This window comes from Saimiri boliviensis, chromosome 17, assembly GCF_048565385.1.
Source record: "Saimiri boliviensis isolate mSaiBol1 chromosome 17, mSaiBol1.pri, whole genome shotgun sequence".
NCBI classification, from domain to species: Eukaryota; Metazoa; Chordata; class Mammalia; order Primates; family Cebidae; genus Saimiri; species Saimiri boliviensis.
In genome coordinates this window covers 7,969,737-7,993,235 of record NC_133465.1, presented here as the reverse complement: position 1 = coordinate 7,993,235, position 23,499 = coordinate 7,969,737, and the positions used below count along the sequence as shown (strand labels likewise).

At 52.5% G+C, this 23,499-nt stretch overlaps 3 protein-coding genes and 3 non-coding genes across 6 annotated transcripts; all 6 read right to left on the bottom strand.

Annotated features, from left to right (window-relative positions):
* Positions 1 to 785: 785 nt before the first annotated feature.
* Positions 786 to 3,271, bottom strand: CD68 (CD68 molecule). Its single transcript, XM_003929179.4, has 6 exons — positions 3,149 to 3,271; positions 2,574 to 3,064; positions 2,309 to 2,428; positions 2,095 to 2,167; positions 1,815 to 1,985; positions 786 to 1,513 (listed from the first exon to the last, which is right to left on the bottom strand). Exons 1-6 carry the CDS (start codon positions 3,195 to 3,197, stop codon positions 1,380 to 1,382), a joined length of 1,038 nt encoding a protein of 345 aa, XP_003929228.1. The 5' UTR covers positions 3,198 to 3,271; the 3' UTR covers positions 786 to 1,379.
* Positions 3,272 to 3,864: 593 nt separating this feature from the next.
* On the bottom strand, positions 3,865 to 11,126 carry EIF4A1 (eukaryotic translation initiation factor 4A1). The gene is made up of 11 exons (XM_010339799.3): positions 11,039 to 11,126; positions 9,592 to 9,640; positions 9,211 to 9,343; positions 8,648 to 8,787; positions 6,447 to 6,615; positions 5,982 to 6,091; positions 5,373 to 5,516; positions 5,154 to 5,291; positions 4,944 to 5,033; positions 4,616 to 4,695; positions 3,865 to 4,516 (listed from the first exon to the last, which is right to left on the bottom strand). The coding sequence occupies exons 1-11, from the start codon at positions 11,059 to 11,061 to the stop codon at positions 4,372 to 4,374; spliced, it is 1,221 nt and encodes a 406-aa protein (XP_010338101.1). The 5' UTR covers positions 11,062 to 11,126; the 3' UTR covers positions 3,865 to 4,371.
* LOC120367029 (small nucleolar RNA SNORA67) lies at positions 4,765 to 4,905 on the bottom strand. Its single transcript, XR_005581529.1, has one exon. It is a non-coding gene; the product is annotated as a small nucleolar RNA SNORA67 (small nucleolar RNA).
* On the bottom strand, positions 6,189 to 6,329 carry LOC120367072 (small nucleolar RNA SNORD10). The gene has a single exon (XR_005581564.1). It is a non-coding gene; the product is annotated as a small nucleolar RNA SNORD10 (small nucleolar RNA).
* Positions 9,042 to 9,176, bottom strand: LOC120367041 (small nucleolar RNA SNORA48). Its single transcript, XR_005581541.1, has one exon. It is a non-coding gene; the product is annotated as a small nucleolar RNA SNORA48 (small nucleolar RNA).
* An 827-nt stretch (positions 11,127 to 11,953) lies between the features above and the next one.
* SENP3 (SUMO specific peptidase 3) lies at positions 11,954 to 23,247 on the bottom strand. The gene is made up of 11 exons (XM_010339800.3): positions 22,898 to 23,247; positions 21,393 to 22,118; positions 20,035 to 20,274; positions 19,827 to 19,938; positions 19,308 to 19,455; positions 19,131 to 19,178; positions 17,951 to 18,028; positions 13,371 to 13,508; positions 13,095 to 13,178; positions 12,930 to 12,980; positions 11,954 to 12,487 (listed from the first exon to the last, which is right to left on the bottom strand). Exons 2-11 carry the CDS (start codon positions 22,105 to 22,107, stop codon positions 12,377 to 12,379), a joined length of 1,725 nt encoding a protein of 574 aa, XP_010338102.1. The 5' UTR covers positions 22,108 to 22,118; positions 22,898 to 23,247; the 3' UTR covers positions 11,954 to 12,376.
* Positions 23,248 to 23,499: the final 252 nt, after the last annotated feature.

Sequence of the window (23,499 nt, the reverse complement as noted above, 5' to 3'; positions counted from 1 at the left end):
GAATGCAAGGTCACATGGGATGTCTGCAAGCAGAGGTGGGACTGCCGGGGCCCTGCCAGGTGAGGGCTGCCCTTGTGGGGCAGTCTCTGGGTCTTGGAGGCTGGTAGCCACCTGGGACTCCTATGGCTGGGGTTGCTGCTCAGTGATTGTGCCACAGCCTACTGTAACGGGTGGGACTGGCACTTACTGGTGGTGTAGGCTGTGGCCATCTGGGAGCCCCTTTCTAGAATCTGGACCTTGGCTGTCCCGAGAGTGACATTCCTCCTCAAGTACTGGGGTCGTGAAGTTAGGCTTGGCGCGTGGCCCTGTGTAGGGGGCATGCTGTTTCCAGGAGCCCCCAGTGGAGGTCAGAATACCCACTGCTGCTCCTTGATTCAACCCCTTGCAGGTGGGCTAGGAGCATCCCAGGTGGAGCGAGGGTTTAATCGGGCTTTTCTGCCGGCCCTGACCCCAGTGGATAGGATAGGATATTCTCATTGCCCTGGAGCCATTGGCCCTGCCTTTGGAAATGAAATGACACAGCCTCCCCCGCATCGTTTTGGCTGTCTGCTGCATTTGAAACCGTACGAGGGTCAGGAAAAGGCTGTGAGGATGGGTGGCTCTACCGGCTTGCCAGGGATGGGGAGCGAGAGCAGTCAGTTGCCCCAAGAGGAGGAAGGAAGGGAGGCACGGCAGACCCAACACCAGCTGTGCAGGCTTTGGGGGATGAACCCATGAGATTTGCATCCCTCAGCAGCTGGTTCCAACTCCCTGAGACCCAACCAAGGAAGGCACAGAAAGGCATGTGACAAGAAACTCATGGCTTTTTAATCCTGGCTGGACAAGGAAAACCCAAGTCAAAGATGTGCGTAAGTTTTGCTGGTCTGCTGTGGGGGCAGTTTGTCACGCTTACCAAAATTCACTCCCTCCTCCCTCCCGACTCAATTTGTCTCTATTTTTGGTCCTTTCCCCCCCCCCGCCTCCTTTTGAGACGGAGTCTCACTCTGTCGCCAGGCTGGAGTGCGGTGGCACGATCTTGGCTCACTGCAACCTCTGCCTCCTGGGTTCAAGCAATTCACCTGCCTCATCCTCCATTGTAGCTGGGACTACAGGTGTGCACCACCATGCCTGGCTAGTTTTTTTGTATTTTAGTAGAGACGGGGTTTCACCATATTGGCCAGGCTGGTCTCAAACTCCTCAAGTGACTTGCATGCCTCAGCTTCCAAAAGTGCTGGGATTATAGGTGTGAGCTATTGTACCCAACTCTTATTTTTGTTCTTCAAGAAAGACAGGGAAGGAAAATAACTTTGTCTTCCAGCCAGTTGCATGTCAAGGAAATGAGGGTACCCCACCACATCTCATCCCAGTCCCCCTAGTACCCTGGGGTTTGGAGCAAATGCTCAGAGGGGCTGGTAGGCAGATGGGCGTCTCCGGGAGATGCAGAAGGCAATAAGCACCAGGGCGAGGAGGCCAAGAAAGATCAGGCCGATGATGAGAGGCAGCAAGATGGACCCATCACTGGGGCAGGAGAAACCTGGTGGAAGGATAGGGCAGGTAGGCACTACAGTGATGTGGTGGTTGACATCAAGGTGGGAGGAGGGCATGGGGGGATGCTGGGGAGTAAGAGATTGGTGAGGACCTCACTGCGGTGACTCAGAGCAGTGATAATGGGGGAAACTGGCAGAGTCTTGCAGAGGATGGGAGGACAGCTGCCCTATAGACATGGCAAGCCAGGGACAGCGAGGTGATTTGGGGGGGAGATAGGGAAGAGAGACAAGTGGCTTATGGGCCTGTGGGAGGATTCTAGGAGGAAAGGAGTAGGTCATGGGTCTTACTTGGCCCAAAGACCCCTGTATGGGGCAGCTGAGCAGCCTGGACCCTCAGGGAGAGCAGGTCGAGGTGAACAGCTGGTGAAAGAATGATGCTCGAGTTTCCGCAACTGAAGCTCTGGCCCAGAGGTGCTTGGAGATCTCGAAGGGATGCATTCTGAGCCGAGAACGTCCACTCTGCAGGAGTGAGGAGGGGTCAGATCCTATCTACCTCCCGGACCCCTTAGTCCTTTCAGGAACCCTGGCGTCTAGTGGTAGCAATGAGAAAGGGAAGGAGGTTACTCACGTGCTGCCTGGGGGAAGGTCACATTGTACTCCATTGCCATATAGCTCAGGTAGACAGCCCTCTGCTGGAGGTCCTGTGGGGTGAACAGGAAGGCTCAGGGCAGCAGGGCCAAGTGGCATCCATCTCCACAGAGGAAGGAGGAGGGCGTGGGATTGGGAGGGGTGGGGTGCTGGGAGACTTGAGTGAGGGATGAGAATGAGGTCATGGGCTATACCTGCATGAATCCAAAGCTGAGCTGTCCATAGGGGAATGAGAGAAGCAGGTGGGGATGAGCATCCTCACAGCTCCCCTCAGCTTTGGTTTTATTGGGGTTCAATACAGAGACGCCCCAGGCCTGCGGAAGTTAAAGATCAGAAGGTCATAAGACTGCATGCAATGACACCCAAGGTTCCCTGTCACGTCCCATCCCCCTTCCTCCTTCCCTCTGAGCCCATAGCCAGCCCTGCCTCCCTCACCTCTTGTCGCCGTTTTCACTTTACCTCTCCTCCACCCTGGGTTGTGTACTTGACTCGAATCTGAATCTGGGCTTGGAGGTGGACACAGGGCTGTGAGCCGTTAGTCCACATGTAGTCTCCAGTGGTCTTCCTGGAGGCTGGGCTAGGACTCGGAGAGGGCGGAGGTGGTCCTGGATGGGCAGAACTGGTGAATCCCGGGCTGGTGGTGGTGCTGTTGCTCGGATGAACCGTGGCATTTCCATGACTGGTGGTGGCAGGACTGTGAGTGGCAGTGCTGTTGCTTGTCGGATGAACTGTGACGTTTCCGTGGCGGGTGGTGGTGGGGTTGTGAGTGGCAGTCGTGGGTCCATGGCTGGTGGTGCCTATGGTGGTTGTCCTGTGAGTGGTAGTTTTGTGGCTCTTCGTAGTCCTGTGGCTCGTTGTTCCAGTGCTTTCTGTAGCCGTGGGTGTCACCGTGAAGGACGGCAGCAGAGTGGCCGATTTTTTGTGAGGACAGTCATTCCCTGTCCCCTGGGCTTTTGGCAGAGAGGAGATAGTTAGCAACCCAGGGGCCAACTCCCTCCCAGGGGCCCCCTCCCCTCAGCTGCCTTCCTCCTTACCTGCCAGTAGCCCCAGCAAGGCCCCCAACAAAAGCACAGCCAGCCTCATGGCTGAACTGCCTCACCCAGAGTCCAGCTCGGCTGTCAGTACCGGTTGCTCAACCCTACTGGCTCAGCCCTCGCTTGGAAAGGAGGAAATGAGAAGTCTCACTTCCCGTACTGGAGATGATCCCACCCACAGCCTGACTCAGGGACCTCAGCTCCAGCCACCCATCTCTTAGTCATTAGTTTTCGAAATTGAGGGGGACTGTAGGCCCCCACTTAAGTAGGAGCAATCAGGGCAAAGTCAACAGTGTCACATGGGTATAAAACCCTGAGGCTGTTGACCTACAGGGACCCATTCCTCTAACTCAGCAAAACTTGCTTGGTTGTTGAGGCAGATGTCTAAGGGAACAGCCTGTCCCTCCATGGGGAAGTGTTTCCACTCCCCTTTCTCCTCGACCTTGTAGCTGGCCCATCTACTACTTCCTTTTGACTGAGCCACATGAGGGGCTTGTGATGTCCACACCCAGCCCTTTATAGAGGGATAGCACTCCTGTCACCATTCTCAGTGCTGAGAACATTGCTCTTCAGCGTCTGGGAACTCTCAGATGGTGGCAAGAAAGCAACACAGCCAAAAGGTAACTACCTACCTGCTGGCAAAGGGGGGAGCGGAGGTGCACCCAATAGCAGGTGGAAGGGGGTAGGGGAGGCAAGAAATGAGAAGCCCAAACAGGCAGTTTCCAAGTCATTTTATTCAGAATTTTGTGTTTGTTTCCTGAATCAATAAATACTATACAAAACAATGTAAAAATGGCTACCATTTTCTCTCCCCTGCTTCCCCCCACCTGGGGACAATCCCCTGGGCAATCTTGCTGAGGGGTTTTCAGGGTTCTCCCTCCAGATTTGGTCCAGCAAATGAGGCTGAGTGACAGTCCCTTGAATCACTTTCAAAGGAGCGCAGCTGAGGTGAGGAGAGCCTCTGGGATCTGGAGGTTACTAGGTTAGGGAAATGGATTAGTGTTTTTTGGGAGAAGAGCCGGCGCCTGGGGCAAGAGCCTACCCCAAAGAAAAGGGTGTCTAAAATGTTCACGGTTCCTTCTTTTGCCTCAAAAAGTGACATTTATTCAAAGAAAAAAAATGACAAGATGTCCATCCCTTGGCTCCCTTCCCTCCCCCCTCCTGCTAACTCCTCAGCCCCCCAAGACTGAACTCAGGCTGGGGCTTGGTGGCAGGACAGCCCCTCAGATGAGGTCAGCAACATTGAGGGGCATTTCCTCAATGGAGGTGTTGTAGAAGGTCTCTATGTCTCGAAGAGTCCGTTTGTCTTCTTCTGTCACCATGTTAATAGCCACACCCTTACGGCCAAACCGTCCACCTCGACCGATTCTGGAAAACAAGGGAAGGGGATGAGGAAACATGAAGAGCTTTAGCCCAGTGAAGGCCAGGCATGAGGCGGGTGGGGCAGCGTTCCAGATGTACACTTACCTGTGGATATAGTTTTCCCTGTTGGTGGGAAGGTCATAGTTGATGACTAAAGAAACCTGTTGCACGTCGATGCCTCTGGCCTACATCAAGAAAGACAACTCTTCAGCATGTGCATGAGAATCTATCCCGAAGGGATTATACATGGGTATCCATGTAGGCAGCCAAGGAAGGCAGAGGAAATAAGCATCCCTGTTCCCCCAAAGACCTTAGGCATGCCAGATTCTATTCCAAGTTGCTACTTTCCTGAGAGGGGCACTGGATGTCCCCTTGGAGAGGGAATCACCTTGGGTCCTCCCTTCTGCCTTGCCAGTAAATTCCCTCTACTCACCAGCAGGTCTGTGGTAATCAAAACTCTGCTAGAGCCAGATCGAAACTCCCTCATGATCACATCTCGTTCCTTTTGGTCCATATCTCCATGCTAGAAGAGAAAACAAACATGTACCAGGCCAGGCAGGTACATGGGTTTTGGGAACACTGACTTGAAGGAGGACACTTCTGACAGGCAGACCCACAAAAGGCTGGCAGTGAGCAAACACACCATGGCAGAGACAGTGAAATCTCGAGCATGCATCTTCTCAGTGAGCCAGTCCACCTTCCTTCGGGTGTTGATAAAGATGACTGCCTGGGTGATGGTCAGGGTTTCATACAGGTCACACAGTGTGTCCAGCTTCCATTCCTGGAGGTGGGGGGACAAAAATCAGTCAGGGGCTATACCCAACAACTCACTACCAGGCCCGCCTGCTGCACTGGGCCCCACCTCTCGTTCCACATTGATGTAGAATTGGCGGATACCCTCCAAGGTCAGCTCTTCCTTCTTGACAAGAATCCGAATGGGGTCCCTCATGAACTTCTTGGTCACCTCAAGCACATCAGAAGGCATTGTAGCTGACAGCAGAACTACCTAATGGAGAAAAAGGCCAGTCTTAGAGTGGTGGATCCTTTCTGATGCCTGCTCCCTTCCCCAGTCAAAACTGGAGTGAGGGCAAAAAAATACTCCAAGAATCCAAAATGTGGTTATTCTAGGACTTGATATTTTTCTTCTAGAAGAGAATCATTGCTGGGTGTGGTGGCTCATGCCTGTAATCCTAGCACTTTAGGAGGGCAAGGTGGGCAAATACCTGGGCGGTCAGGAGTCCGAGATCAGCCTGACCAACATGGTGAAACCCTCTCTACTAAAAATACAAAAACTCAGCTGGGCTTGGTGGTGCATGCCTGTAATCCCAGCTACTTGAGAAGCTGCAAGGCAGGAGAATTGCTTCAACCAGGGAGGCAGAGCAACCACTACACTCCAGCTTGGCCAACAAGAGCCAAACTCTGTCTTTAAAAAAAAAAAAATTGTAAGCTATTCAAGGAAGACTGCCCTCACCTGGGTGTTGCTGTTGAGCTTTTGGAATATGTCATAGATCTGGTCCTTGAATCCACGGCTCAACATTTCATCAGCTTCGTCCAGTACAAACATTTTGATGTATTTGGGAGCTAGAAAATTAAAAAAAGCCAATATATAGCATATAATTAGGTAAATGTGTGGTATATATACCCAACTTCCCTGTTAACAGAGGGGACCAAGTAGTCTGCTCTCAGAATACAAAGACTGATCCTTTGCCAAGGACTTTCCTGCCTGGCCAGACGACAGCCCTGGGAAGTAGAACACTGCCTGGGCTGTGCTGCCAGGGAAGCCAGGCTCAGATGACACGCATGGGCCTCATCACAGAGCAACTCTTCCCCTAAGGGAAATGAGCATCCTCGGGAATGACTTTGGCTTAAAGCTGAGAGACTGGGAAAGCATGCACAGGAGGAAGTGACCTAGGGATTGTTGAACGGGATTACTTACACAGGTATCTCCGGTTAAGCATATCGAACACACGTCCAGGGGTTCCCACGATTATATGGGGAGCTTCCATCTGCAGTTTCTGCACCTCAGCACGAACATTGGTGCCCCCAATACAGGCGTGACAGGAGGCACCCATGTAGTCTCCTAGTGCCATGACCACCTTCTGTATCTGAGCCCAGAGAAAAACAGGTGCTCATACATTAGCTACAAGTGTACCAAGCACTTTTTTTTTTTTTTTGGAGACGGAGTTTCGCTCTTGTTACCCAGGCTGGAGTGCAATGGTGCGATCTCGGCTCACCGCAACCTCTGCCTCCTGGGTTCAAGCAATTCACCTGCCTCATCCTCCACTGTAGCTGGGATTACAGGCATGCACCACCACGCCAGGCTAATTTTTTGTATTTTTAGTAGAGACGGGGTTTCACCATGTTGACCAGGATGGTCTCGATCTTTCGACCTCGTGATCCACCCGCCTCGGCCTCCCAAAGTGCTGGGATTACAGGCTTGAGCCACCATGCCCGGTGCCAAGCACCTTTCTTAGTGTTTTTCACCTATTTATTCCTAACCAACCACCCTGGGGGGTGTGCACTATTAGTAAACTCACATTCAGCTGAGAAACTGGCAGAGGTTAAAATCCTTAAGATCATGCTGTCAATAGGTGGCAAGACAGGATTTCAACTCAGTCTGGTTCCTGAGTGTACAGTGATTCACAGTAAAGCCGCTCGGATACTTCAGTGTGTTACTCTAGACCAGGTGTCCCCGAACTTTTTACACAGGGGGCCAGTTCACTGTCCCTCAGACTGTTGGAGGGCCGCCACATACTGTGCTCCTCTCACTGACCACCAATGAAAGAGGTGCCCCTTCCTGAAATGAGTCGGGGGGCCGGATAAATGGCCTCAGGGGGGGCGCAGTTTGGTGACACCTGCTCTAGACATTCAGAACCCTTAACTTTCTGAAAGCTAATTTGACCAGCTGCCTCAGCACGCAGCAACCAGGTTTTTTTTTTTTTTTTTTTTTTTTAAGTTTTGCTCTTGTCATCCAGGCTGGAGTGCAATGGCACACAACCTTGGCTCACTGCAATCTCTGCCTCCCGGGTTCAAGTAATTCTTCTGCCTCAGCCTCCCAAATAGCTGGGATCATCGTGTCCTACTACCATGCCTGGCTAATTTTTATATTTTTTAGTAGAGATGGTGTTTCACTATGTTGGCCAGGCTAGCCTAACTCCTGATCTCAAGTGATCTGCCTGCCTCAGCCTCCCAAAGTGTTTGGATTACAGAAGTGAGACACCGTGCCCAGCCAGCAACCAGTTTTATAAAACAGGTGAGCATGTTCATGTCCTATTGCACTCCTGCCATAGGATCCAAGCTACAAGGCATATTCACTCTGAGAAAAACTGAGACCCAAATGCCTTAGAATGGAGCTCTGCTGTAACTTTTCTTACATTATCCACACCCAGAATAATTACTGCATCTGCCACAGAACGTTTAATGCCCTGAGCCTCGATAAATACTGTTTGAGACTAGTGTCTCAGCATGACCCAGGAAGAAGAGTCCAGCATTAGAATTGTATGTAACCCAGAGACAAGACAGCTCTGCCCATTAAAGCCAGGGTGAGGGCCAGGCACGGTGGCTCGATCACGAGATCAAGAGATCGAGACCATCCTGGTCAACATGGTGAAACCCCGTCTCTACTAAAAATACAAAAAATTAGCTGGGCACGGTGGCACGTGCCTGTAATCCCAGCTACTCAGGAGGCTGAGGCAGGAGAATTGCCTGAACCCAGGAGGCGGAGGTTGCCGTGAGCCGAGATCGTGCCATTGCACTCCAGCCTGGGTAACAAGAGCAAAACTCCATCTCAAAAAAGCCAGGGTGAAAAAAGACTGTCCATCTGCTCTGCCTAAGAGCACCACCACCAATGAGGTGTCTCTTAGCCCACTGTGAAGGTGCTTATTCAGAAAACAGCCACTAAACTTGCCCAGCCAGCCCGGCTCCACCCAAGAACCTTCCCATTTGACTCAGAAAATAGGTGGAGGAAGTGACGGTTTTGTTTAGGCAGGAAACAGCTTCTAATTAAGCCAGCAGATCAAGAGCATTAGGGCGCCCATTTCTTCCTCCCAAACTGGTGATCAAAAGTAAACTCTCTGGGTCCTTGGATTATGCCCATCATCCCTACATCAGCCCTTTAGGAGGGAAAACCACTCTTACCTGCTGAGCCAATTCCCGAGTGGGTGCTAGGACCAAGGCCTGGGTGGCCTTTAGATCTAATTCAATCTGCTGCAGAATCGATATGGCAAATGTGGCCGTTTTCCCAGTCCCAGATTGGGCTTGAGCGATCACGTCATAACCTAAACAAATAAATTAGGAGTTAAACATGGTGAAGGGCATATACTTTGGGATATTCAAGCCCTGGGTTAACGAGATCAGTGAACCAAGCATTTCGTGCTTCACAAGCTACCTTACTATCAACAGTTACACAATGGGAACCAGATCAGAAACAAGGACGGGTTATTAACTCGAGTACTGCACAGCAAGCTAAACTAGAAGTACAGCTATACAAGCAAGTACAAGGTAGCTACAATAGCATCTCTTTTAAGGAAACCTGTGTGTCCAAGGCATGAACCAGGCATAGGCACAGATCAAGAGCCAAGCTGGGATGAACATGGGGTTGATTTGTCCCTGGCTGATATGAGATGGGCACCACCAACCAGATGCCACTCTACCCAGGTCAGGGACAGTCCAAAATGTCTTCAGGGACTGAGAGGTCTCACCCTTGATACAAGGTAGAATGGCTCGCTGCTGGATGGCAGAAGGCTTCTCAAAACCATAGGCGTAGATGCCACGGAGAAGGGACTCCGAGAGGTTCATGTCATCAAAGCTGTCAACAATCTCATTCCAGTTACTCTATGGGATGTAAAAAAATTAAAGCTTGAGTGGTGGAAAAGGTGGGGCTATGCTATAGTCCCAGAACAAACAGGATCTAGTGTCTACTAACCAAGGCCTCAGAGCTCACGACCCCTCCCCTCCCTATAAGGAGACCAGCTGCTTCTAGATGGTCTGGGTAATCAATCTAAAGGGCCACCCAGTCTATACAACTCCTCTAAGACTGAGAACTGTAACAGGGGAAGACAGAACTCCATTTGTCCACTCACCTCGATGACGCCTTCGGGCTCCATCCCATCAGGCCCATTGTCTCTGGATCTGTTGGTTTAAAGCACAAGTTTTGTTCCCTGCCCCACCAAAGCACTCAGAAATCCTTACAGCCGGGCTCCTTCTGTCAGCAGTGGCCAGCATGCTGTCAACGTGCTCTCCCAGATCCAACTCCCACCAGTTCCCAAAAGGTACCCAGAGGAGGGGTTTCTACAAAACTTAAGGTTTTTGCCCCATGCAGGCAGCAGCTCAGGCTAGGCCACCCCCGACATAATGGAGTAACCCCCTTCTGTAGAGTCAGACTGGCAGGCGTGCCGCCGTGCTCACGATGCCCAGAGGTGGTGCTTGCCGCCAGGTCCACGTGGGCCCGACCTAGCCGCTTAAAGCCCAAGCGCGTGCACCTCCCACCACAGCACCAGCGCGCCGGAAGTCCCGCCCTTCACCTCCCAGATCGAAGGGTAGGACATCCCCTTCCCCCCACGTCATCCCGCCCGCGCCCTCCCCCACTCCCTCCAGCCGAAACCCCCGCCTCACATTGCCCGGATGTGGGAGGCCGCGGGCGGTGGCGGCCTCGCGCACAATGAGCCCAAGCCGAGCTAGCAATGGGGGAGATTGCACAACACTTAGAAGCGAAGCAGACTGGGGGAGGGGAACGCCTCAGGCCACCATGTGCTCGCTCCCTCGACCACCCGGCGGCGTCTCCCACCCCTCCATGGTACAATCCACATCCCGCCCGCCCCCGTCGCGAAGTCGCATCGCCCTCCCATACCTCAGGCCGCTCACCCCCGAAGGAAAGTGGACCTGCCCATCCGCAGTTTGCCAATAGCCCGGCTTGTGCGGCAAAATGGACCCGCCCGCCCGGCGCCGGGTGGGCTCCTGGTGCCTCACGCGGCCGCTCCTCGGGATTAGGCTCAGTCCTGGCCGTCAAGAAAACCAGCACACTGAACGGCCGGTTTCTTCTCCCCGGCCCTTATTTTAGCCGCGACGAAGCGACTAGATTTGAGGACTCAGGCACCCCCGCCTCCGGCGAGTGGTACCGTCAGAATCCTCCGGAACCCCGAGAACCGTCCCTCCCCCGGCACAGGGAGGCAACCGGACCTGCGGGCTCTGGGCCACACCAAGTGGGGGCCGCCCCCACCTTCCTTCCCCACGCCAGGTCGCGACCCCGTCTCGCCACTGAACGCCGGGACTTCGCGCACGGCACCGCCTCCAGCCGAGACCTCGTAACAAACCTCGCACGCCCGACACTAACCGGGCTGTCCCTACCCTCCGTCTCGACTCTACTGACCGCGTCGGCCGTGGGATCTTCCCCCTCGCTCCCCTAGGACGGATTCCCCCCGGCTCGGTTTCCCCCGCAACCCTGCTGGGCCTCACAGCTCCCCCCGGCGGACCCGTCGGAAGGGGTCGGTAAGGTAAGCAGCCACAATCTCTTGCAAATGCCTTTCTTACCGGGAATCCTGACTCGCAGACATGATCCTTAGAAACTAGGGCGGAGCGCCCGCCTATCGACAACTTATAGAGCGCCCGACCCCGCCCCGGCCATCGCATTGGCTTGGCCGCCCCGGCTCCGCCTGCCGGAGCTCAGCAACTCGGCGTGACGTTAGTTCCTAGGGGCTCTGGCACGCAGCCACCATTGGGTAACTCAGGCGCCTATCAAGGTGAAGACCCGCCCCGCAGCCTTATTGGCTGGAGGGCCCGCCTTTCTCGCCGGTACGGAAGTGACATATAGGAGTCAGGCCTCGAGGCCTGGCAGCCATCTTGGGGCCCTGCACTCTCACACGTGCGGAGGCGACAGTGCCTTAGTCATGTGGCTCAGTAGGCCCTATCACACAAGGGGGGCGAGGTCTCAGCCTCCAGGGGCTTCCGGGCTCCAGGGGTGATCACTTCCCTTTACTTCTGCTCCAGGTCTCCTCTGAACTCAAATGTTTGTTTTCCCCTGCAGCGAAGATGGATTCTACACCGCCTGGACGTGTTCTACGTGTACCAGGGATGAAGGAATCAAGAGTGATATCCTAGGGATGGGAGGATTCCCCTGGCTGGAGGGTGAAGGAGGAATGGAAGAAAACTGTAAAGAGCTTTGGGGTACTGTCATGAATCCCGGTTGGTTCCGCCTCCCCAGTCCCTTGTGTCCAGTTACCCAGCTTCCCTCTAGGGCACCCTTATTTTTGAGGCTTACCTACTTTCCCTTCTTCCTGCCGTCTGCTCCCATCTGGGGGATTTGTTTGGGTGATAAAGACATGGTGTTGGCACTGCCTGAGCCAGGGACGAAAAGCTGACTCCTTTAATCTCAAGCGCCAAAATAGGTTATAGCTAACAGCACTGGCTGGAACTAAGCATTTGAGGCCCTTTAAGGAAGACCACCACTTAAGTATCAACAAAGGATCCTTTATTGACCAGAGCAGGACCGTGGCATTTATATATATATATAAAAAAAAATTCGAAGATCTGGCAGGCAGTGATCCCTTTGCCCGCCCACCACCCCCAGCACTGATTTCCTGCTCCTTGCACGGGGAAGGGGGAGGATGACTGCCCCACCTAGGCCACAAGGCCACACTCCCCTGCAAACAGAGGAAGAAAGGGGCTTTTCTGTAGTTCCCCCTGCCCATCAGAAATCAACAAGTATTCTCTCAAAGAAAAAAAAAAATACAGAAATCGAAACATTTAAATATGAAAAACCAAAGGGAACTGAGGGGGAAGAGCCAAGAGAGGAAAGGGACTGGAGTTTCTTGGGAAGGGACTCCCACGTCCCCCTGCCCATTAACGGGCTTGGGGCCTGGGGTACGAGGCTCACACAGTGAGTTTGCAGTGACACAGCTCCTTGTAGATCTGCCGACGAAGTTTGGGCATGTCCTGCTGGGTGAAGCTGAATGGCTGGGACAGGGCCAGGTGCTTGCAGTACTGGGTGTTAACAAAGCAGGCCATGAGAAACCCCCACCCCGTGTCAGGACCCATGCTATACATTTCATATGACATGTGTCTCCCATCTTTCAGAGAACATCCCCATTCACATACAAAGGGAGCCAAGGTCCCATAGCCAATGGTTCAAAAACAGCCTGACCCTAAAAGCTAGTGTTCTTACTTGGTACATGATAGAATGTTTTAGACAGAGAAAATACACTGAGATGGAGGTTACCAGGCAACTCTATCAAGGCCAGAGACCCAGGCCCAATGTGGGATGGAGAAACTCAGAAGAGGACTAGTGAATCCAGGGTTTTGGTGTTCTAAAACAGATTACTTCCTGCTCCACAACTGGCTGTGAGTCAAATGAGGGAATGCAAAACAGCCTCCCAACCCTTTAACCCAACTTTCCCAGCTAGAGAAGGTGGCACCGTCTGCTTACCTGCAACACAAAAGCGCCACAGTCACTGTCATTATTCTGCCTGGCCACATTCTAGAGAAGAGAAGGAAAGCAGACCCTTCACATGGAGACTCCCAGGGCTGGGACTCAGTATCTGCCCTCTACCACTATCCCCTCCAACCATACCCCCTCCATCAGGAAACTCACCATTTTGAAGTAACCTTTCCAGCCCTGATGGAAATCCAGTCGGTCTTTCTTTACCGCCTCTGCCTGTAGATACTTGGCAATATGCTATGTGGATGGGAAAAAGAGAAAGTGATGCCTCAAGTTCCCCAATTGAACTCAGTATGGTGGGTACAATGGTACCAGACACCATGCCCAGGTTGCCCCTCAGAGACCCAAAGCCCACCCTCCTTCCTGCAATGCCTTGCCACTGTACACCCCCCACTCCATTTTGTCCATCTCCCTCCTACCCCCTCAAACCTTAGGGCAGCGGCGGTTTAGGGTACGCTGCGAGTCAAAATACGTAATGGTGCGTCGCCTCACATCAACAGAAATGAGGGACCAGTGCACCTCCAGGTGGATGGGGATTAGCAGGAGCTCCTTATTGAAGATGTCCACCTAGAGAGAGTGCCACAGGTCAGGTACAACACACACAAGTCCTGCCTTTTGCCATGAAGATTCTAGAGAGGAACAGAGACATAGGCAAGGGAACCCAGTGAAAGAACAGAAGATCCAGGCCCTAGGTTGTGTGCAAGCTCAGGATCTGCATATCTCAGCTCTTCAGGGTAAAGGAGGAAGGTGGGACAACTGAGGTGACATCGGAACGAACACTTGAGAGCCCATGATGAGGCCAGGCGCTTTTCACACTTTAAAGGGAGAAGCACTTAGTAGCTCGGAACCCAGGCCAGGATTCTGGAGCCTGCCAGCATTCAAATACAGCTCCTTCATTTACTGGCTTATGACTGTTGGCAACCTACTTAATAACCTTCTATACCTCAGTTTCCTTATCTATCAGAGAGTCAAAGTAATAGTACCTACACCTCATCCATTTGTTACGAGGATTAAACTAGTGAATATCCATAATACGCTTAGAACAAGGCACAGCACAAAGTAAATGCTCAGTTAATGGTCAAAACAATCCTACCAGGAAGTTCTCACATTCAACAGATGAGGAATTGCAGCTTGGAAAGTAGTGACTTGCTCAAAGTCATAAAAGAAAGAAATGACAGAAGTGGGACTCAAACTCAGTAGGAAAGGTGGCCAAGATGTTTTTCACTGTATGTCACCCTTCCTTCTTCTGAAAGAAGTGGGCCCACCAGATCCTTGAGGGGGTAAGCCCTTGAATGTGAGGACTGCAATTAAGGAATGCAGGAGCCAATCATCCTACCTAACTGTAGAAATTTCCTGGCCTTTGAATGGGAGGCCAGGGAAACCAGAGAAAAGACCTCTTGATTTTCCTCACCCAACCAATTGCTCTCCCACTTTTCCCATAACATAAACGGAAAAACCTATACATCATCTGCTACTCCTATTTTTTTTTTCATTTCCCACATCCAAACTGTGGCAGAAAAAAAAAATCTTTCCTGCTATACTCTCACAACACAAAATACTTCTGTAACTTGTAGTCACCAAGAAGTGTGTGAGGGTTTCTCTCCACCAACAACCAAGCAAGCCATTCTGCAGTGAACACAGCTGGGTATCCCCAATTCTGTCCCAACACCATCTACCTAGAGATAACATATCACAGGTTTAGGGTTCAGTCTCACAAGGCTGCCGCCCCGATTCTGATGCCAGTCTAAGCCCCAGGTTGTTTTAGTTGTGCTTCTCACTAACTGGTTATAAATCAGTGTTCCTGGCCAGGTGCCATGGCTCACACCTGTAATCCCACCACTTTGGGAGGCCAAGGTGGGTGCATCACCTGAGGTCGAGTTCAAGACCAGCTCGGCCAACATGGTGAAAACCCATCTCTATTAAAAATATAAAATATTAGCTGGAAATGGTGGCACGTGCCTGTAATCCCAGCTACTTGGGAGGCTGAGGCAGGAGACACTTGAACCTGGGAGGCGGAGTTTGCAGTGAGCTGAGATTGCACCATTGCACTCCAGCCCTGGCAACAAAAGTGAAACTCCGTCTCAAACAAGAAAAAAAAAAAAATCGGCTGGGCACAGTGGCTCACGTCTGTAATCCCAGCACTTTGGGAGGCTGAGGCGGGCGGATCACGAGGTCAAGAGATGGAGACCATCCTGGCCAACATGGTGGAACCCCCCTCTCTACTAAAAATACAAAAAAAAAAAAATTAGCTGGGTGTTGTGGCATGTGCCTGTAGTCCCAGCTACTCGGAAGGCTGAGGCAGAAAACTGCTTGAACCCGGGAGGCGAAGGTTGCAGTGAGGCGACATCGCACCACTACACTCCAGCCTGGCAACAGAGCAAAACTGTCTCAAAAAAAAAATAAAAAAGGAAAAAAAATCAGTGTTCCCATGACCCCCTCCTTGAATTTGATTAATTTGCTACAGCAACTCATAGAATGCATGGAAACAGGCCAGGCGCAGTGGCTCAAGCCTGTAATCCCAGCACTTTGGGAGGCTGAGGCGGGTGGATCACCTGAGGTCAAGAGTTTGAGACCAGCCTGGCCAACGTAGTGAAACCCCATCTTCTACTAAAAATACAAAAATTAGCTGGGCATGGGGGCACATGCCTGTAATCCCAGCTACTTGGGAGGCTGAGGCAGGAGAATCACTTGAACCTAGGAGGCAGAAGTTGCAGTGAGCCAAAACTGTGCCATTGCACTCCAGCCCGGAGGACAAGAGCGAAACTCTGTCTCAAAAAAGAATGAAACTGTCTCAAAAAAGAAAACAAAACAAAACAAAAAAAGAACTCATGGAAACACATTTGCCAGTTTGTTATAAAAGTTAGTACAAAGAGTACAGATGAAAAGATGCATAGGGCAAGGTACCGGAAAGAGGCCAGGAGGCCATCCTGTGGGAGCGTCGATGCCTTCAGCTAACTGGAATGTCTCCAAACTCCTCCTTCAGGTTTTTACAGAGGCTTCACTACTAGGCAGGACTGATTAAATCACTGACCATCAGTGACTGCCTTAACCTTTAACCTCTTTTGCCTCCCGGGAAGTTGGTGGGGTTAAGGATGAAAAGTTTCAACCCTCTAATAATGAAGCCAACTAGAGGGGCCAGCCATTAATCAACTCATGAGCATACAAAACACACATCACTGGAGATTCCAAGGATTTTAGGAGCTGAATGCCAGAAGCCCGGTCAGGAGACCAAATATGTATCTCTCAGTGTCACAGAATCGGCAGTCCTACTGGTTTTACATTTTTTTTTTTTTTTTTGAGACGGAGTTTCGCTCTTGTTACCCAGGCTGGAGTGCAATGGCACAATCTCGGCTCACCGCAACCTCCGCCTCCTGGGTTCAGGCAATTCTCCTGCCTCAGCCTCCCGAGCAGCTGGGATTACAGGCACGAGCCACCATGCCCAGCTAATTTTTTTGTATTTTTTTTTTTTTTTTTTTTTTTTGTGAGACGGAGTTTCGCTCTTGTTACCCAGGCTGGAGTGCAATGGCGCGATCTCGGCTCACCGCAACCTCCGCCTCCTGGGCTCAGGCAATTCTCCTGCCTCAGCCTCCTGAGTAGCTGGGATTACAGGCACGTGCCACCATGCCCAGCTAATTTTTTTGTATTTTTAGTAGAGACGGGGTTTCACCATGTTGACCAGGATGGTCTCAATGTCTCGACCTCGTGATCCACCCGCCTCGGCCTCCCAAAGTGCTGGGATTACAGGCTTGAGCCACCGCGCCCGGCGCATTTTTTTGTATTTTTAGTAGAGACGGGGTTTCACCATGTTGACCACGACGGTCTCCAGCTTTTGACCTCGTGATCCACCCGCCTCGGCCTCCCAAAGTGCTGGGATTACAGGCTTGAGTCACCGCGCCTGGCTGGTTTTACTTTTAAAATTTATCCTACATAAAACTCTCTCTCTCTCTCTCTCTCTCTCTCTCTCTCTCTCTCTCTCGGAGTCTCACTCTGTCACCTGCTGGAGTGCAGTGGTGCGATCTCGGCTCATTGCAACCTCTGCTACCCAGGTTTAAGTGATTCTCCTGCCTCAGACTCTCGAGTAGCTGGGACTACAGGTACCCGCCACCACACCCGGCTAATGTTTTGTATTTTCAGTTTTACCATGTTGGCCAGGATGGTCTCAATCTCTCGACCTCGTGGTCTGCCCATCTTGGCCTCCCAAAGTGCTGGGATTATAGGCATGAGCTACTGTGCCTGGCCTCTGAAGGAATTCTGGATCGGTCTCCCTTTGCTCACTCTGCTTCAACTACACAGGTCATCCACACAAGCCCTTTATTCCTCAACCATGTTTTTCACTTTGGGTCTCAGGTACTTGCTGTTCCCTTTGCCTAAACACTCCTCTCCCAGCTGTGCACATGGCTGGCTACTCATCTCAAGTCTCAGCTATGAGAGGCCTTCTCAGACCACCCAATCTAAAGTGCCCACTTTCTACACTATCACTCTGTTTTGTTTTTGTTTTTATGAGACAGAATTTTGCTCTTGTTGCCCAGGCTGGAGTGCAATGGCACGATCTCAGCTCACCGCAACCTCTACCTCCTGAGTACAAGTGATTCTCCTGCCTCAGCCTTTCCAACAGCTGGGGTTATAACACTTGCCACCACGTCAGGCTAATTTTTGTATTTTTAGTAGAGACAGCGTTTCTCTGCGTTGGCCAGGCTGGTCTCGAACTCCTGGCCTCAGGTGATCCACCTACCTCGGCCTCCCAAAATGCTGGAATTACAGGCATGAGCCACCTCGGCTGGCCTCACATTACTCTGTTTTGATCTGCCAACAGCACTGCTCACTAGCTGCGATTTAACTTCATTCTCACTCTACTAGGGCAAGTTTCCCTCATTTAATACCATATCCTTAGTGCCTAGACACACAGGAAAGACTGAATGAACAGGGTCAGGGAAAGGGCTCATAGAAAACAAGGCTCTCATTCTTTAGAGGCAAGGCATTACACAAGCAGATGTGAATTCCAAACTCACGTTTTTGGTCCACCTTTTCACCCCATCATAACCCTTGGTACGGAGCTTATCATAGAAGAAACTATTGAAGAAATGCACCTGTGCCAACGACACAAAAAAGCTCATTGGGATTAAAAGACTTCAGACTCTCCCACTAAGTCTCCCCTCCTCCCAGTCCACTGACAGTAAAAACAACTTGTTTTTTGGTAGAGACAGGGTCTCACTATGTTGCCCAGATCGGTCTCAAACTCCTGGCCTCAAGCAATCTATCTGTCCACCTGCCTCAGCCTCCCAAAGCATTGAGATAATAGGTATGAGTCAAAAAGCCAGGCCTTTTTTTTTTTTTGAGACAGGTTCTTGCTTGGTCACGCAGGCTGTAGTAGCACATTTTCAACTCACTACAACCTCCACCTCGAGGGTTCAAGCAATACTCCTGCTTCAGCCTCCCGAATAGCTGGGACTACAGGCACCCGCCACCATGCCCAGCTAATTTTTTTGTATTTTTAGTAGAGATAGGGTTTCACCATGTTGGCCAGACTGGTCTTGAACTCCTGACCTCAGGTGATCCACCAGCCTCAGCTTCCCAAAGTGCTGGGATTACAGGCATGACCCACCATACCCAGCCAAGTTGTTTGTCTACTTTTTTTTTGAGATGGAGTTTCGCTCTTGTTGCCCAGGCTGGAATGCAGTGGTGCAATCTCAGCTCACCAAAACCTCCACCTCCTCGGTTCAAGCGATTCTCCTGCCTCAGCTTCCCCAGTAGCTGGGGTTACAGGCATGCACCACCAAGCCCAGCTAATTTTGTATTTTTAGTAGAGATGGGATTTCTCCATGTTAAGTCAGGGTGGTCTCAAACTCCCGACCTCAGGTGATCTCCCGCCTCGGCTTCCCGAAGCGCTGGGATTACAGGTGTGAGCCACTGTAAATGCAGCCTTTTTTTTTTTTTTAAGCTTATAATAGGATCCCTTTGGACTGGCCATAGGGAAAAACACTGACTACAGGCAGAAAGGAAAACTAAGGGCCAAGATTACAGATTTGAAATTAATACACTACTACCTACCACCCTTCTCCTTGAAAAAGAGACCCTCTTTATATAAAATGGTATGAAAAGGCATATAAAAAAGGTATATAAAATGGTATTAAAAAGCTGCTTAAAGCTGCAGAAGTTCTTCTGGGTGTGGACCTATCTGAGTGGGCCTACCTTTTCAGGGACTGTGTCCATGACCAGGTCTCCATACATGTTCATCACCTGGGGAGAAGATGGGAGGCAACTTGCCATGGAGAGTGTGGCATGGGCACAGGGCTCCCCCATGCAGAGGGCCCCCGACACCCTGCTCCCCGAATCTCCACTCAGGCCTGTTTCTGCACCCCTTCTTACCTGGTCATTGAGCCAGTTCTGTCCATACAAGGTCCCCAAGTCATCCATGGTCAGCACATGCCGCTTATAGGCCACTCGGAAGCCCCTCACCATGGCATTGCCTGGCATCCGCTGGTATGATTGGATCAGCTGCAACACTAGGCCCTTCCTGAGTAGGCAAGGGTGGAGTCACACAAGAGATGACACAGCTGGAGCACACAGAAATCCCTACTACTCCCTAGAATAAAAACTGTAACTGACCCCCTTTTTTGGAGGTCATGATGGGTCCTTCTGAGGACCTGCTTAAAGGTCCACTCCCCAGAAAGATAAACGTGACTACTCAAGTATAACATTTCAGGGTCCCAGGTAAAGACTCCCCCAGTCAGTTTACAAGGACTTGGCACCTTGCCTGCAGAGTCCTCCCTTTCAGCTCTAGCTTTCTCCTCCCCAAGCACAGCGCTATGGGAAAAAAGGCGACATCACTCTCTCCACATCCCCCAGGCCCTGGCCCTCCTTTGAAGGAGGGCTTGCAAGCCTCACCTGGAAGGTGTGGAAAACTCCTGCTGGAAAATGTCCTCCAATTTTTCCACCACCTCATCAGTGCTGAGGGGTATGAGGCTGCCATAAGTTTGAAGGAATTCATCTAAGATGCCTGAGCGGAAAGGGAGAGAGGAGTGGGGTGAGGCCCCCAGACTCGACTCTGGGAGTCAGTGGAGGGAGAGAAACTAGCTGCTCAAGGGCTCCTTACTCTGTACGCAGGTCACATGCTCCTCTCGCAGGGGGCTGTGCTGGCCGGCTTTCTCCCCAGGCCTCTCTGCCTCTTCTGCCATGCCCAAATCTGAGCCCTGAAAAAGCTCCTGGGCCACATGGTCCCCGATGCTGCACACATTGCTGATGAGGATGCTGGCATCAGGGGGTGCCAAGTTGCGTTCCCCTTCTGGCCCAGATGGTCCCCCAAAACCGTTGGGCAGAGTACATGAAAGAAGGCCTATAGGACAGGGGAAATGGAATGGGGATGAGAGACTGGCCCAAGTGAAAGGACAGTGGGATGACAGAGTTAACTCTAAGACCGCCAGGAGAATACACTGAAGCAGAATCTACCAACGTCAGTCCCACTGCAAGAAACAGGACCCCATGAGGCATGAGACAGACATGTCCAAGAGGTTCTACAGGGACAGAGAGAGAGTTCCTACTCACAGGAAGAAAGAAAAAGGATTACCATTTAGAAATGTAAACTTCAGGATATCTGTCACCACTATATGCCAAACACCTAGCATAGTACCCAGCATGTTGTAAAGGCTCAATGAATACTTGAATATTTAATACAGATGTAGAGAGCCTGAAATTGTTTGGCTGGAGTTCTCCAAAAGGGAAACATTCTTTCACAACTGTAAGATGATGTGCTCCACTACTGGGAGAGATCCCATCACACCAGAATGGGAACAGTGCCCTCTGGAGATGTACACACAGGGGTTCTTATACTGAGAGGCCAGAGGCATTTCGAGTGGACAGGAGTTTGTTTCTTTTCTTTTTTTTTTTTTTTTTTTTTTTGAGACAGAGTCTTGTTCTGTCACCAGGCTGGAGTGCAATGGCACAATCTTGGCTCACTGCAACCTCTGCCTCCCGAGTTCAAGCGATTCTCCTACCTCAGCCTCTCGATTAGCTGGGACTACAGGCGCATGCCACCTTGCCCAGCTAATTTTTTTATTTTTAGTACAGACGGGGTTTCACCATGTTGGCCAGGATAGTCTCCATCTCTCGACCTCATGATCTGCCTGCCTTGGCCTCCCAAGGTGCTAGGAGTACAGGCGTGAGCCACGGCACCCGGCCGAGTGAATAGATTTTTCTACACCATAGCTCCCTTTCTCATTCGCACATAAGACCACAGGATAACTACTTAGGGATTCTGTTTCCTAGCTCTGACTGGGAAACAGGCTTACATTCTGCTCACAGTGGGGCTTAATGAAGACATTTTGCAGCTCTTCTGAAGCCATCACCCCACCATCCTTCTTTCCTTCAGCCCAGCTCTCACCCCAACAACTGGCTCCTGGTGCTCCAGGCTCTTATCCCTCCCTAACCCTTCCCCCTGCCCCTTTCCCACCTTACCCGAGTCGGGGTCCAGAGGAGACTTTGGAGTCCACCTGAGTCCATCTTCCTCCATGGGGAGCCCAGAGGGCACTGGTGGAGACCCTCTCACCCCATCCTCAGCCATGAGAGCACCTAGCAGACCCAGCCGGGGTGGAGGTGGACCCCGAGGAGAGTCAAAACGACAACAGGGAGATGGCACCTGTGGCGTCGCACCCCCTTCCTGGGGTGAAAGATGGTTCTTGGGGTGTGCGAGGCCCCGCCGCCGGCCCCGGTGTCGCCCCCAAAGCTTCCAGTGGAATGTCAGCGAGGTGCTTTTTGAGTAGAGCAGCATCCGGAAGGCTCTCATGGCTCGACGGCGGCGCTGTGAGCAGGTTTTTCGATGAGTGGGGCGGGGAGGGCGGGGCCGCTGGGAGGTTCCCAGCTGACCCCATCTGGGCGGCAGCCTCCAAGCTGCCACTTCCTCCTCTTCATCTTCATCCTCCTCCTCCTCCTCTTCCTCCTCCTCTTCACTCGCTGAGGCATCAAAAGAGGGTCGGGGGACAGGGAGGCGTCTGGCTGGCACTGTGGTGCCTGACCCAGGATCTGGCCCAAACCCTCCACCTGACTTGAGTCGGGGTTTGGGAGGTGGGGGCCAACGAAGGCGCTCCCGCCTAGGACTTGAATAAGCTGCGGGTATGCCGGGTCCAGGAGGCTCAGGCCCCCAGGACCCGGTCCCTTGTATAGTCTCTTTCATCTTCCAGTACCCTGAAAAACAAAGATCAGGGTATCAGAATCTAAGCATCGTCGCCCCGCAGATCCTGCTTCTCTTCCTGGGCATGGCTCCTCTGGATTCAGATGCAAATAAAGAAAAGAAAAAACGCCAAACTCCTAACTCAGATCTTCCCAGTTAACATAGTCTACAAGGGGCCCTTTAGGGTCTGTGTCGTCATCTCTTCCCTGTCCAGAAACAAGGGCAAATGGCTAAGCAGCAGGCCCCAGAGATCTTAACTTCTAAGATCCCCAGGCTAAACCCAATAGCACTGCCAGGTTCTACTTCCTTACTTTAATACCATCAGGGCTGTCCTTTGAGGGTCCAATAAGGGCGATTTCTTTCCTCAGGGACATGATACGGTGGCACCCGAGGAAAATACAACTTGCACGGGGAAACTGTGGGCTGGAGTGGGAGACAGTTCTCTAACACCTTAGATGACCGGGGGTCGTGGGCAGGCGGATGCCAAGGCTATGGTTCAGGGGGTAGAGGCTGATGAACAGGGAAGGGCTTTGAAGGAAACTTAGAGAACCCAGTCAAGGCGCTGGGACAGAACCGGGCCGCACGAGCCAGGCAGGCCCAGCCCACTCCTACTTCATCCTCGGGAACCAGAACGCATCCCAGCACCAGTCTGGTCCCACGAGCTTGGATGGCTCTGCGCACACGGGCCTTAAGAAGCCCCTTTGCGGGCCTCTGGGCCCGGTTCAGTGAGAGCGAGGTTCAGGAATGGAAGAGGCCCCGGCGTGGCTGGGGGGAGGGGAGGGGGCATCCTCACCGGGAGCGGGGAAGCCGGGCGGACGGGCCCGAGGGCGGGCGTCTCCGGCCTCAGGCTTCCCGGCTCATCTCTCCGGCGACGGCGGCGGCCCCGCCACTCCTGCTGTCTTTAGGCGCAGCCGTCTCGAGTCAAGGTTCCAACGCTTCTGGGCCGCGTGCCGCGCCGCCGAGCACCCCACCGCGCCGCCTCCGGCTCTGCTTCAGCTTCAGCTTCCACTTCCACCCCCGCCGCCGCCGCCGCCGCCGCCGCCGCCACCGCCGCCGCCACTCCTCCCCCTCCTCCTTCTTCTTCTTCCCCTCCCGCGAGCCCCGGGCCCACCGGCAGCGGCCGCGCACGATTAGTACGTCACGCCCGGCGAACAGCGCCGGCGCAGCCACCACGCGCCCAGCCCCGCCTACCCGAGGACGCCGGCGGCGAGGGACGGGCCCACCCAGAGCGCTTTGCAGGGCCGCGTTTGCGCACATCCGCCGCCCGGCCGCGCTCGGCTTTCCTTTTTGCGCTCGCGGGCCTGAGCCTAGCGGCGCCACTACTATCTTAGTCCGGTGGGGAGCGCGCCTCGGGAGGCCGGGAGTTCCCCGTTCGAGGACCGGGCTGAGGCAAGG